This window comes from Mandrillus leucophaeus, unplaced genomic scaffold (assembly GCF_000951045.1).
Source record: "Mandrillus leucophaeus isolate KB7577 unplaced genomic scaffold, Mleu.le_1.0 Scaffold132, whole genome shotgun sequence".
Taxonomy (NCBI): Eukaryota; Metazoa; Chordata; class Mammalia; order Primates; family Cercopithecidae; genus Mandrillus; species Mandrillus leucophaeus.
The window spans coordinates 2,768,590-2,783,415 of NW_012101277.1; the positions used below are offsets into that span (position 1 = coordinate 2,768,590).

The window sequence follows — 14,826 nt, forward strand, 5'->3', positions numbered from 1 at the left end:
ACATAGCAAATGAGCAATAAGTTTCTGAAAACCATAGCTACAACTATGTGGTACATATAACTACTTAGCTACACCTCTCCTGAGAATTAAAAAGTTCTTCAGCTTGAAATCCATTCAAATGTATGAATATAAATTTCCTTCTTTTTATCAAAGGCAAATCTCTTGACTAAACTGTTAAAATTTTGTCAAGCTGTAAAAACATATAGGTAAATAACAGAAATCAATCCAGATTACCAGGTCTTTTTTACCTGGAGCAAGGAACTTGATGCTCTTTTCGGTTAAGTAAGTTTGTCTCTAATGTTCTCAGGTTTTGATTTAACTAGCTCTAAACTTAGAATACCCTGGCCTCAGAGCCACCCTTGAACTTGTTTGTGAGATCTTCGACTTCTTTCACAAAGGAAGTCCTTTCTACTGGTATTTCTGCTAAATGATTTTCTCTTACGGTGGGGAATTACCAAATTAATATTCGGGTCTTCTCAAAACTAAAAGGAGAATGGAAGGGACAGTTAGCATTCTTAGTTCTCCTTTCCTTGGAGGAAAAAAAGGCGTCATTACTCTTTTTCTTTTTGGAGAGCTATAACGAAACTATGTAGAATCTTAGTGATGAAAGTAGTAAAGGAAGTCTAAGCATAACTAAATGCAGGTTAATCCTACAGGGGTTTTGTTTTATATTATAATTGGAACTTATTTCCTTCTTTGTAAGGAGCCATTTTTGACCCTTCCCTAAAACAATTTTAATCTGTATCCAAAACTGAGGCTACCTACTAGGCTTATGATAGATTTCTTGAATAGTGACTTTTGTATAAACTGGGTGATGAAATTTAAAGGATCTACATTCCCTGTTTAAAGGATAAATGGGAGAAAGAGTCTAGGGAAGTGGTTTCAGAGGAATGAATATGAGACACAGAATGTGAATTACAGTGGTAAGTGAGGAAATTAAAATAAAAAGAACAAGTTAGACTGACATTACTCAGGGAAGAAAAAAGGAGTAATTGTCGAAAAATTCTATACAAGGACTAAGAAAAAAGAGAAATTCCCATGGTTTAACGAAATATTGTTTGAATCACATTCGAGTAGTGACAGCATAAAACCATTTTTAATACTAAGGATCTATTCTTAGTATTAGACAGTATCTAGTACTTTAAGTCTTTATAAATCAGGTACTTAAACCAGGTCTGAAATCATCAAAGATAAAATGAAGGGTAATAAGAGCATGTACTTTAAAGACTGCATAAGTGTAAAACATTTAAAATAGTGGCTTTGACAGACTAAGCATTTAATAAATGTCCACTGGCAGTAAACTATGAGCAAGCTCATTTCTCTCAGATTCCTCATCTATAAGCCATATAAATATACAGTTTGGTCCTTATTGTGAGGTTCAAATCTCATAATGCACATAATCAACCTTTACCAATTGTTCTCTACCTTCCCTTTATTTCTCTACCAATACACCCAATAGTTTCAATTCACTTTTTTCAATAATCATGGCTTATTAATAAAGTGATTTTCAGTGAAAAAAAGAAGAATCACTCTAAACTCACATCATAAGATAGGTAAATTCAAAACTAAGATAGCAAAATTGACTGTTTTATTATCAATATATCTTCCACTATCTTAATTTAAATGTTCTTTCACTTCAAAAATTCTTTAAGAGTTATCTCTAGGGAAAAATCAGTTAGTAAACATGGAACATAATAATGCATTCATATTTGCATTTTCTGTGCTGAGTGGTTCATATGGATTTAAGTCCAAGAAGAAAGCCTTATGTATTTGCGGCTTATAGTAAACCAATACCATACTTTAAAAATATAGACTAAACTCTGAAACAAAATAGCCTACAAGAGTTTACTTTATGCTTGATGGGTTATTTCTGTAAAACTATGTGAAGGGGTCATATCATCTCTAATAAGAGCTTATGATTATTGATAAACAATTAAAATTCAAAAGCTCAATAGTAAATGACCTCAGATTTTTTTGTCTGAATGTACTTGTGGATCAAAATGACATTTGCTCTGTACATTCAATAATTCACCTATCAATCTTTAAGCATGTTTTAATTTCCAGAAGCAAGGTGTTAAGATTTCCTACATGTTCCATCATATCTAAACTGAACAGTCACAAGAGACAAGTGTGGGATAAAATGGTAGAATTCTGCTACTAAATATAAAATAGACTTCCTTTAAAGAGAAAAATAGGTTCTTTTCTTTTTAAAGTGAATCTACTTTTTTAAAAAAATGAATCTTTAAAATAAGAGACAGAGGCTGGGCATAGGGGTTCACACCTGTAATCCCAGCTATTAATACTTGGGAGGCTGAAGTCAGAGGATTACTTGAGGTCAAGAGTTTCAAACCAGTCTAGGCAACATAGCAAGATCCCATCTCTACAAAAATTTTAGAAGTTAGCCGGGTGTGGTGGCACACACCTGTAGTTCCAGCTATTTCAGAGGCTGAGGCAGGGAGTTTGCTTGAGCCCAGGAGTTTGAAGCTACAATGGGCTATGACTATGCCACTACACTCCACCCTGGGTGACAAAGCGAGATTCCGTCTCTAAAAAAATTCTTTTTAAACAAGGTAAGAGGCAATGTGGTATGGTGCTTTAAGGGCACAAACTAAAGACCTAAACTACTTGGGTTCAAATCCCAGCTATAACACTATGTGAAAACCTTTTTGAGCCTATGATTCCTATTTTGTCCAATGTGAATAACACCAATTCCCAGAATTGTGGTAATATGGTGATGAGTAAATAAGTCAATATGCATTTATAACAGTACCTGGCACACAGTGTTTTTAAATGTAATATTACAGGTCATGACCTGACAAACTAATTTTATCTTGTTACACTTATGTAGAAGCAAAACTGTTAACTGTCACAAAACCATTTTGCAAAAAGGTCATTTAATGCCTTATACGTGCTAATAGGAAAACGGTATAATTTAGAAAAAATAAAGCCTGAACTTTACCAAGCAGATAAATGAAATCATTGACTAGCTCTGGACCTGCCTAGCCTATTAGGGTACATTAACCCTGAACTCACTAACAGAAGTCATTTAAAAACTCACGAAAAATGCTTAAATTAAGAAAAGTTGCTTTCCTAGATTTTTAAGCATCTAAGATGTGAAACATGTCTTAAGGTCACTATCTCTGTCCTTGTTTTCACCAATTTACCAAGACTAAAAAAGTTTTTCCTTTTGGTTTCATTTCCTATAAATGATGTAGTATATACCCTACTCTGGTTGTAAACACCCAGGCACTACTAAAATTAATTTTAAAAGTAATAGTAATATAAAAATTTCTTTAAGTATACAATAAATATTTTGAAATTCAGGTTAATAGTGTTCCTTTTCATTATTAAGGGATTTGTGAATATAAGGTTATTTTCTTTTAGTTTCAAAGTTGCACAAACATAAGGGATCAAATAAAATTAAGCCTCAAAGATTTCTAAGTAAAAGTAGGAATGGACAGAAAGCTGTAAAAACTGAAATCAATGTCTCTGGCCTAAAACTTCATTGATCAGATTCTTTGGCAATTGTTGAAATGAAAATGTCATAGAGATTTTAAATGACTCTACACACAAATTACTCTGTAAAGTTACCTTAAATCTACTACAGTTATTAGGGTTTATACAAAAATGGCATGCAATGTTTTGCTAAACTGCAAAAGTTAACTACACATTGCCACTTAACATAATCACACATAAAAATTACTGAAAATGATTGGCAGATGAGTAACATTTAATAAAAATGGGGGAAATGAAGCAGTGCTTTGGATGATTTGTGGTTATGTTTTATTTACTCATAATAGGCCTATTTCTTAAAAAATTTCCAGACTGGAAATTTTACAGGTAGTTCACACCTGTAATCCCAGCACTTTGGGAGGCCAACGTGGGCAGATCACTTGAGGCCAGGAGTTCGAGACCAGCCTGGGTAACATGGGGAAACCCTGTCTCTACTAAAAATACAAAACTTAGCCAGGCGTGGTGGCCTGTGCCTGTAGGCCCAGCTACTCAGGAGGTTGAGATGGGAGGATCACTTGAACCCTGGAGGTGGTTGCAGTGAGCTGAGACCACACAACGCACTCTAGCCTGGGCAACACAGTGAGTGTCTCAAAAGCATTTTTTTCCAAAGAGAGAATTTTATAACCCAAATGAGTTACAAATTTTCTTTGTAACTCATTAACTACCATACTTTAAATATGTTCCTAAAATAGTCATATGTACTTTAAGCAAATTATCTTTTTGTCTCATCAGAAGAAACCACCACGTATCTGAAAATTGTTTTTAATTCATCCTAAGCTATACAATTCTAGTTCATTTATCTCTTTCCTATAGTTCCTAAACTCTAAACCTTCTTCATGGTTTTCTGATCTCTTGTTGGAATTGAAATACAGATCAACAAATATCATTTTCAGACTGCTTTACTCCTTATATAAATCAGTGCTACCTTCATGGTTTTTAAAAAGGTATTACTCTCTTGTATTAATTTTGATTTACTTCTCAATATAAAGTCTAGAACCAAATACATCATAAAGTATGTTTCTCTTCATCTCACACTTGTGTAACTTATTTTCATCTCTAGAAAATCAGTTTTTAGATAAAAATCACTTACTGCTTACAAATAAAGAGAAACTGCAGTACTTACACAGAATCAAGTAAATCTTCATACTTGCCTAGGTATGGAAGTTAGTTACCCAAGTCACCATGAGACAGTCATTATCTGCAAAGTACTCAAGAGCTAATAAGTGAAATTTATTCACTGCGATGCAATTGACTATAACTTCAGACATGTGTATTAAACTTTCAAGAATAAACTTATGGTAAGTCCACCACTTTTTCTCAATAGCCCAGTCTTTCCTAGACAGTTACATACTATATGCCACGACAATACTCCATATGGTAAATTTCAAAGAACCTGATTCAAAGATTAAAAAAAGGTATTAAAAGGAAAAACAACTTTCTAGTGAGTTCCAAAAACATAAACTAAATTAATACATATCCTGACCAGTTCTGTACTTGTAAGTTCATCATCAAATTCATACTTATCAAATTATTCTCTTTAAAACTCTGAATCAATTTTTTGTTCTATACTACTTTGTTTTTGAACAGGTTTCACTTGCTAATTTGCAAATAAACTGGCTTACAAATAAATCAAACTGGTTTCTGCAACTCCCAGTACCTTCTTTCTCTCGCAGGTTTTTTCCTTTAAGAGAAAGTTAACGTGAGGATAAACTTGCACAATCTGCTTTTATCTAAATATGTGGTCCTCAGTTTACTTTTATTTAAAATAAAAGCACTGAAATGACTCAAATTTATGAGCCTCTTGTATTCAGTCGTGCTTTATACTTGTAATACTAGCATTTTGGGAGGGTAAGGTGAATCACTTGAAGCTAGGAGTTCAAGATCAGCATAGGCAATATAGTGAAACACAGTTTGTACCTATGGAGCTCTACACACACACGCACATATATAAAACAATTTACATTAATTTTGTCAAAAAGCAAAAATATACTCATTTGAAAATACCAAACTTTATAAAGTTAAATGCCCACAATGCACATATTGCTCCTATCATCCTGTAGTGTCAACACCAATTACTCCATATACAAAAACGTGACATTAATGAGACAATAATACTTATATTTTAACTTATAGACTTAATAGATTTCTATTTTAAGGAAATTCACTTTTTAAAATAAGGTGGTAATAGGTTGGGTGAATTAAGAATTTTTAAATGTTCTTTAACTTACAATAGTGAGCAGGGACTTATTTGTCATACCACAAGCCAAGGTAAACATGGGTGTCCTAGGAAATGTCCAATTTCCCCACAGTAATAAACATCTTACTAACATTATAATAAAAACAGTAACTTTGTTTTTTTTTTGAGATGGAGTCTCACGTTGCCCAGGTTGGAGTGCAGTGGCCGGATCTCAGCTCACTGCAGCCTCTGCTTCCTAGGCTCAGGCAATCCTCCCACCTCAGCCTCCTGAGTAGCTGGGACCACAGGCGTGCCACCATGCCCAGCTAATTTTTTGTATTTTTGTAGAGACGGGGTTTTGCCGTGGTGCCCAGGCTGGTCTCGAACTTCTGAGTTCAAGTGATCCTCCCTCCTCGGCCTCCCAAAGTCCTGGGATTACAGGCGTAAGCCACCCTGCCAGGTCAAAAATAACTATTATTAAGTCACTTGAAGATTCTATTTTTTTGATACAATGAAACAAGTATATATTTACATCCTTAGGGATTTCTATCATATAAACATAGTATACAGCCTACCAAAAAGAAAAAAGAGACTAAGACTTAGATCAAGGTTAAATTATGGTCCTAAATCTGCCACCTATTAGCTTAACTGAAAATGATCCCAGTATCACAACCTTTTGTCAAGAGTAAAGAGCAGAAGGTAACTAAAATTTAGTATCTCATAAACATGAAATTCTTAAGATATTAAAACGAATCAAGATAAAACCCTTATAATAAAATACTGTCCATTTTACAGAAGAGACTGAGGTGCAATGATTTAAATTAACTCTCCTCAAAGTCATACTGCAAGTTGAGTGGTGAAACTGTGACATAACTCAGGTCTAAATCTTACTGCTCCTTCCACTATGCCATAGTGAAACACTCTATAAATTATATACTACTGTTATAGTAACAGTGGGAAGTGAAAATATTTTTTATTATAATGAAGAGGCACATTATCCTTCCTCAAAAATAAGGAATTTTAAATTATGTTACATATTCACATATTTAAGTTATTCTAGATGCCACTGGATATGGCCGACAAGTGTGAAAATGTCCACATACATCCTTCAGTATTATAAATATATATCCTTTGGTATTTTACACGTTCGAATATTAGCAGTTAGTTAAGCCTCAAGTGGACTTATCAACTTTTTGCAGGCCTACGTTATCCTTCAAACAGAAGGGAAGGGCTGCACATCTAATAGAAACGCTGCCGGCTTTTATCAAGCCACCACTAAAGCACAAGACCACGTGGTCTCTCATAAGCCTAAGGTTCCCTACTCCTCTCCCTCCTTTGACAAGGAACTGGAAACTAGGGTTTCTTTCTCTTATGTGGGGCACTGACATGCCACCTGTGTAGTATAGACCGCAAACATCCTGCAGCCTGCCTCCCGGAAGACTACAAGAATCAGAATAAAAGGGAACTTGGACGCCGACAATTCTAGGAAAGGAAATGAACAGAGAAGTAAAGCCGGTGAGATCATGATAAGCCGCGGCACCGGGACCTGTCAAAACAGCGTATATGAGACTCAAACCAAACCACTATAACCTATCATTCGAGAAGGCCTGAGGTGGGAGCGGCACTACGGAAGGAAGGAGGAAGAAGAGAACCGCACGAGTCAGTGCCGCCGCCGCCGCCGCTCTCCGGACACCTTTCAGCATGCCCTGGCAAGCCACGAACCCTGACCCTCATCTAGAGTCCAACCTTTGCCCTAACATTTCAGAAGCAGCCAAAATCCTGCTACCCCGGCGGCCGCCGCCAGACCTGCCCGCACCTGTCACCAGCGAAAGACACCAGCTCGCGGCTCCCGCCCTCTTCTCCACTATCCTCGGGCAACCGCAGGCATCTCAACCCCTTTCTCTTACCAGGTGTCCCCTTTCCGGAGCGAGGTTTTGAGCAGCGTCGCGATGTCAGACCGCTGGGTGTCCAGATCCGCCGCTCCGCCTTCCGCCATCTTCTTCCACTAGCGATAGGGGAGGTGGCAGCGACGGCGGCGGCACGCCCCAGAGCATTATGGGAATGGCGTCCCCGCGGCCCCTCCCAGTCGGCCGGTCGAAACCAAAAGACACCGGGAGCGGGGGTGGTCCTCGGGACAAGAGGAGGCCCCGGGGGCGGACTAGGTGCGCGGCCATGGTCTGCTGCCCCCCATCGGTCCCCGCCCGTTCAGCATCTTGCCTTGGCCTCCTCTGGCTCGGGACAGCCAGGTTTTAGCTCTCCTCGCCGCCGAGGGCTCCGGCGCTCTCTCGCTAGAGGGATGCCACCGCCCTGTCCTCCCATCCTCGGCGTTGCCTTCCCCTCCCTCTTTCCCACTGACGCCTTGAAAACCCTTATTTGCGCATTCACTCACGCCTGGGGGTGAGGTAGGGTGGGGCGGGGGGGCGTGGGGACGGCTAAGATATGGCAGAAAATTTAGCAGCTCCGTGACTGGGCTTTTCGTTAAGAGTAGCAGAACCCAAGCTCGGTGAATACGGGCACACAGAAAAAACATTCCGAAACCGAACGCTTGGTCTCCATGCCCTTCCGGGGTTCCTTCCAGCGCTCTTACTCCCATTGTAGGTGGGGACCCTTTATAGGCTCTTTGTGACGCCTCCCCAGGCACACCCAGACGACTAAGCTGCGGTGAAAAACATGTCCCAGTTCATCGGTGAACATCGAGTAGAATATGGACAGTATTGAATAATGCCAGATACTAAAGGAAGAAAACGTGAGAGAAACCCTCTTCTTTATACAAGAGAGTAACATTTTCTTAGCCCCATCTTCCTGTGGTGCCGTACACCTGAAATGAAACTAGGTATGTCTTTCATTTGAAGTCAACGATTATGTTACAAAATAGAAAATCGAGTCGCTTAAAAAGCAAATGCCAAGGTCACACAGCAGGTGGAGAGGTAAGTGGAGAGGCAGGTTCAAGAGCCCACGTGCTATACAGTACAGCACACTCATTGCCTCTCCTTATGAAAGCCTGAACTAAAATGTAAACTCCTTAAGAGCTGGAACTGGGTTCATCTTTTGTTTTAACCTCTGTATACCTGGTGGTTAGCACAGTACTACTGGACATGTAAAAATCACCTAAATATTTGTTTAATAAATGAATTGTGGCAAAATTACTTAAGTATTCCCGAGCATGATGTCCAGGGGTTTGATTTTAACATACCATTTGATGTGAAAAGTCTAAAAGATGGGCCAGAATCCCTGCATCATTTCTCTTGTTTCCCCCATTTTAAACCCTAACTCATTTGGTGAGAATGCGATAAAGGAGGTGTAGTTACGCTAGTAGAAAGTGATGAATCCTTCCAAGTGAAAGTAGTGTACATTCGCATTATGATTTGTGTATATCAGTATTATGATTATGATTGCTTATTTCTGCATCATAATACTATTTTGCATTATCATGCCAAGCTTGAATTGAGTTTTAAAACAACTTTCAGTGACTGTTATTTCTGGCTTTTCTCCTGACAGGTTAAAAGACTGAGAGTTTCTCTAACCACGGCTACCCTCTAAAAGTCACATTTTCCCCCTTTTTCCAGTCACTCTCTGAAAGAGAACAAAGTAATTTTCTGAAGGGAAGCTGCAGAATATGGAAAACATATATTAGAGCCACATGGACATAAATTCAAACCTCACTTCAACCTTTAGCTGCAAAGTTCTTACCCTTTAATCATAAAATTGAGTATAATAATACCTACCTTAAGGGATTTTAATGAAGATTAAATGAAACGATTTGTGTTTATTGCTTGGAATGTAATAGCCATTCAATGAACACTAGTATTGTTTATTGATGACAGGGTGAATTTTACAGTATGTAAACTATACCTCAAAAAAGCTATTGAAAAGAAGTGTTAGGGGTTTTGAAGGCAAAACTGTGCTCTCCGTCATTTTATAACATAACCAAGTAGCAATAAATCATTCATACCCTAATGTCCAGTTTCCCTTAAGAGAAAATGCATTTTTGAAGTGTTGACACCTACAACCATACAGTGAAGTAAAATAATATTTTCTTCACTTGCACCATGCTCAAGGCAGTAAGTTAACTGGATATAGATGTGTACATTTAATGACCATTTGAATTATACATCAGATTTATGGAGCCATTTTGTAGACCTAACTGACTGCCATCAGAGTCAGGAAAGAGATAATATTATAGTATTTTATTTAGCAAGCACTTACAAAGTGCCTAGCATGGTTCTAAACACTTTAAAGTACTAACTTAATTCTCACAGCAGTCACATGATGTAGGTACTATTATTATTTCAAGTCTAGAGATAAGGAATTGAGGCAAGTAAGTGGCAGAACCTAAATTGAAACCAGGCAGTCTGGCTGCAGAATCTGGAAAGTTTGGGTAAACTTCTATTTTTCTATTGACCTTTATTATTTTGTTTATAGCAATCAACATTTTAGAGATCTCAGTTGATCAATTTATGGAAATTCTGCTTATTTTACTGGTGCTTCTCTCAATTATGAAGAGAAAGAAGATATTGTTCATAAATTGGTTAAAGTCCACATCCCTACTGAATAATTAAATAGATAAATTGATGAGAAAAGCTACTTCACCTTAATCACAAATAATTGAATATAAATCAGGGATTATATCTGCTTATTTAGAATGAATGTCTTCACTGATGCATTCCTTAACATTTGATGAATGTACAGTTTGCTCGGTGATTGTTATTGCCTTCTCAGACTCTGTGTACCTTTCTTGTCAATTTAAAACTTAACCTAGAGAGTTGAGTATGCTGAGTACTTTAGAAATTAGACTAGATATGAACAGGCTGAACCTCTTAAAGTCACAGTTGGTTGTGAAATTAGAGATTCTCTAGGAAGGATTCCTTTATCCTTTAGTAATTCCAAACCTCTCTGCTTCCTGATATTTAAACAATTCCTTTAAGAGAGGTTCTTTTACTCAACAATTAAGAGATGGGACTTCAAATGTAAATACTCCAGGAGAGAGTCAGGCTTAAAACTGAAGTGTCAAAGAGAGCCAGTTTTCAGCTTGGGGTGAACCAGAGAAAAAAGCACTGCATTTTGTAATACAGTTTAATGGAGGAATGTACAAAGGAGATTTCCAAGATAAGTTTTGCCTATTTCATAATTTTGTATGGGACTGGCTACATGAGCCAAAGGGAAAAATCTGCCTAAAATTTGAGTGGACTTAGCAAATCTCTCTCACATACACACACACACACACACAATCAGCACATCCCATAAAAGAACAATGTTTGATGACCTGGCTGTCTTTGTTTCTCAATTCTTCCTGTCTTTGACATTCAGGAACCACTATTTCAGTTTTTCCTTCTCCTTGTCCTTCCTCTACAGTTATTCCCGCCCACGACCCTACCACTCCCTTATTCTTACTCACCTCTCTAAACCTTTCATTCTTTTATCTTATGTAATTGTATAATTCTCATCTCTCTTTACCAGCTCTCAGAGCAGCTAAAAGGCAGTGGAAAGGCGGGGGAGTAGTGCAAACACCAAAATAGCATGTAGTAAAGTGCTTAATCTGTTAATGATATTTTGAAACTTGGGATATGAATAAAAATTGTAAGTACCATGAGGCACTTTTGAAAGCTAAAAAAAATTACAGAGGGTCCTTATTTCAGACAAATGTTACATTCTGATAAAGACAATGATAATATAGTAAGATGAATACACTGCCTTTTACAAAGAGCCACTAAACTTGGATTTTGACTCTGGCTTAGTGCCACTTGCTAGCTGGTAACCTTGGCTAAGTTATTTATTCTCCGTGACCGTTCGTTTTCTTATTATAAAATAAAGTGATTAGATTTAGGAGGCTGAAAATCAAACACTTGCAGGGGTTAGATGCAGCTACCGTAAATGGGTGAAGCAAATCTGTTGGGGATAATAAGGAGCTGTGGGGACTCTTGAACTGTCTATCCCAATTAAAGGCCTAAATTTAAAAAATTAGAGCAAACAAAATTATATTTTCTGTCCTATAGGATCTAGAAAGTTTAATTTTAGCATGGGCATAAAGTCTACAAATTAATTAATCTAAGTTCCTACTTTATATCCTTTCTTTTTTTCTTTGAGATGGAGTCTTACTGTGTTGCTCCGGCTGGAGTGCAATGGCATGATCTGGGCTCACTGCAACCTCTGCCTCCTGGGTTCAAGCAATTCTCCTGCCTCAGCTTCCTGAGTAGCTGGGATTACAGGTACCTGCCAATACGCCTGACTAATTTTTGTATTTTTAGTAGAGACAGGGTTTCACCATACTGGCCAGGCTGGTCTCAAACTCCCGACCTCAGGCGATCTGCCCGTCTCGACCTCCCAAAGTGCTGTGATTAAAGGCATGAGCCACTGCACCTGGTCTATCCCTTTTTTAGGAAGTACATAAAGTGTGCTAGAAAGCTGACTATACCATGAAATTTGATATCAGTCTGCCCTATAGTGGACTCTCACTACATGCTGATAGAACAAAATTGATTTGCTCTTATTTATTTATTTATTTTTTGAGACAGAGTCTCACTCTCCAGTTGCCCAGACTGGAATGCAGTGGTATGATTTCCGCTCACTGCAACCTCAGCCTCCCAAGTTCAAGAGATTCTTGTGCCTCAGCCTCCTGAGTAGTTGCGATTACATGCGTGCACCATCACGCCCAGCTAATTTTTGTATTTTTAGTAGAGATGGGGTTTCACCATGTTGGGTAGGCTGGTCTCAATCTCCTAACCTCAAGTGATCCACCTGTCTCAGCCTCCCAAAGTGCTGCGATTATAGGCATGAGCCACTGCACCCGGCCAGAACTAAATTGATTTGAATCAATAAGCAAATCAAGTATCTAACAAGTCTAGAATTATAATAAAAAAAATCCTTAATAGGCATAGTATATTCTGTGGGTCCTGAATATTTAAAAATTAAATGTATGTGTATGGTAGGAAACTTTCAAGAAAGTGTTAATTTATCCCATTCAACTAAGAGTGACATAGGCCAAATCAAGGTTCATAGTAGGAAAAATCTGCCTACTTTGTTTTCTTTACTTTCTATTTATCTACAGATTTCAAGGTTGATAAAGAACTTCTACATGAAAAATATCAAAATGTTTAAGCAGCCTCTGAAGTCTTTCTTAAGCCTCATAATAATGGATGGACTTCAGAAAGCTAAAAATCATTTCAAATATACTGATCATTTTTGAATTTCTTTACTCATTTAAAAAATATGCTGATCTTTTGTTTTAAATGGACAAGTTTAATTAAACAAAATATGTTAATGTTATGTACTTGGTCTGTTTTACTTTAAATCTGTTTCATTCAAAAGTTTAAAAATAATTATTTTACGCTCATGGATCTTGGAAATCTATACTACCAAAGTGAAGTAGAGAGTTGTTCAATGATCCAGTGATTCTGCAGCTATATAGATTCCAGAGAGATTAACTTTGTTTTCTACCAAGAGAAGCTGAATTATTCAGACTTTCTGTTTGGACAATCCTTCACTTCATTTTGGCTGAGATAGCAAAAGGATTTAAAGTGCTCACAAAGACTCTTAGAACAATATGATAGCACATCTTCAAGAATATATCTATGTTTCAGGACTGATGGAAACATTAAATAGGTATTCTTTATAATGTGTTCCAGATTTCACTAAGCAACAGGACACTATAGACCACACAGTAAATTTAGGTCAAATTAGAAGACAGCAACAATGAAGTAAGAAACGAGTCTAGTGATTTCATAAAAACATTTACCATTGATTTTTGTTTCTAACCAGTATGCTTCTATCTAGGTCGTCTTGAACTATGTCAGTTCAAGAATTATTAGTGGCCCAAGGCTTCTATGTAATACATTGGACATGACTTCTACAACATGAGAAATTCATGAAATGTGCTGGATATAATAGTACACCTCTACAGATAATTTAATTTACTTAATGGGAATTTATTAAGGATATAGTGAAAATAGTATGCATTTTAGACTCAAAAAGACCTATATTTGTACGCCGTACTCTGATACTAGTTCTGTGATACTGGAAACATTAGTTTTCTCATCTGTAAAATAGGGATACTAGACTTCTTTTATAGGATTCATTTAAAGGTAAACAAAATAATGAATGTGAAACTGATATTAGAGCTTAACATATAGTAGCAATGATTTATAAAATATTTGCCTCCCTCAGACCAGAGCAGCTACTAAATTTGATTTTCTAAACAAATTAGTAAGATCACAAAGTTGTTATGCAATAACATAAACAGCTGTGTTAAAATTAGTAGTGACCCATATCAAAGAAACACAATTACTAAGAGGTTAAGAAGGATAATATTTAAAGTCTAGCTTTACTCAATCTTTTGTGTGAAGTATTCTTAGAGATAAAACAATGTACTTGGAAGCTGATTTGGAAGCTGATGGAAGAATATGGTACAAAAAATATTTTTAAGTGCTTATGAATGTTCTGTAACCACAAACATAGATACATAACAGATCAAAGACGTATTTATAATTCAGTTGGGTCCAATCTAATCATATGAATCCTTAAAAGTAGGAGAAACTTTCCTGGCTATGGCCAGAGAGTGATATGACTATGGAAGAATGGCTTTGAAGATGGAATAAAGGGGCCATGAGCCAAGGAATATGGAAGGCTTCTCGAATTTAGAAAGAACAAGGAAATAAATTCTCTGTTAAAACCTCCAGAAAGGATCAGAGCCTTGCTAAAAGCTTGATTTTTAGCACAGTAAGATTTCTGTCAGACTTCTACAGAAATGTAAGAGACAATACTACTGTTGTGTCAGTCACTAAGTTTATGGTAATTTGTTATAGCAGTGATAAATAGTAGAACAGCCTACTTTAAGGAAGAAGAAATATCAGAAAATTTAGGACTAGGAAGTCTGATGAGAAAGTATGTTGATGGACCTATGGGACTGGGCACAAAGTATAAAGATTTTTGCATTACAAGTGAACACCAACCATGAAAGATATACCACAAAAGAGGTACTGAATAAACAGAATGACTCCAATGGCTGGCATCAACAAGCTTCTCCCTCAAGGCTGGAACAATGGGTACAAGAAGGGTAGTCATTATACTGTGGATGGCCCCACAGCATGGGCTCCCACTCACCAACAGTGATTTGGCTATTGCTGCCAAATGTCCAACCTGTC

The 14,826-nt window shown here is 37.1% G+C and overlaps 1 protein-coding gene across 3 annotated transcripts in view; it reads right to left on the reverse strand.

Moving 5' to 3' along the window:
* The window catches only part of USP15 (ubiquitin specific peptidase 15), a 148,907-nt gene extending 141,146 nt beyond the window's left edge, over positions 1-7,761 (reverse strand). For all 3 annotated transcript variants that reach the window (XM_011972927.1, XM_011972926.1, XM_011972928.1), the window contains exon 1: positions 7,597-7,761. In XM_011972927.1, the coding sequence (XP_011828317.1) occupies positions 7,597-7,685 (89 nt within the window). In that variant the 5' untranslated portion in view covers positions 7,686-7,761. The remainder of the gene's footprint in view (positions 1-7,596) is intronic.
* Between the last annotated feature and the right edge of the window lie 7,065 nt (positions 7,762-14,826).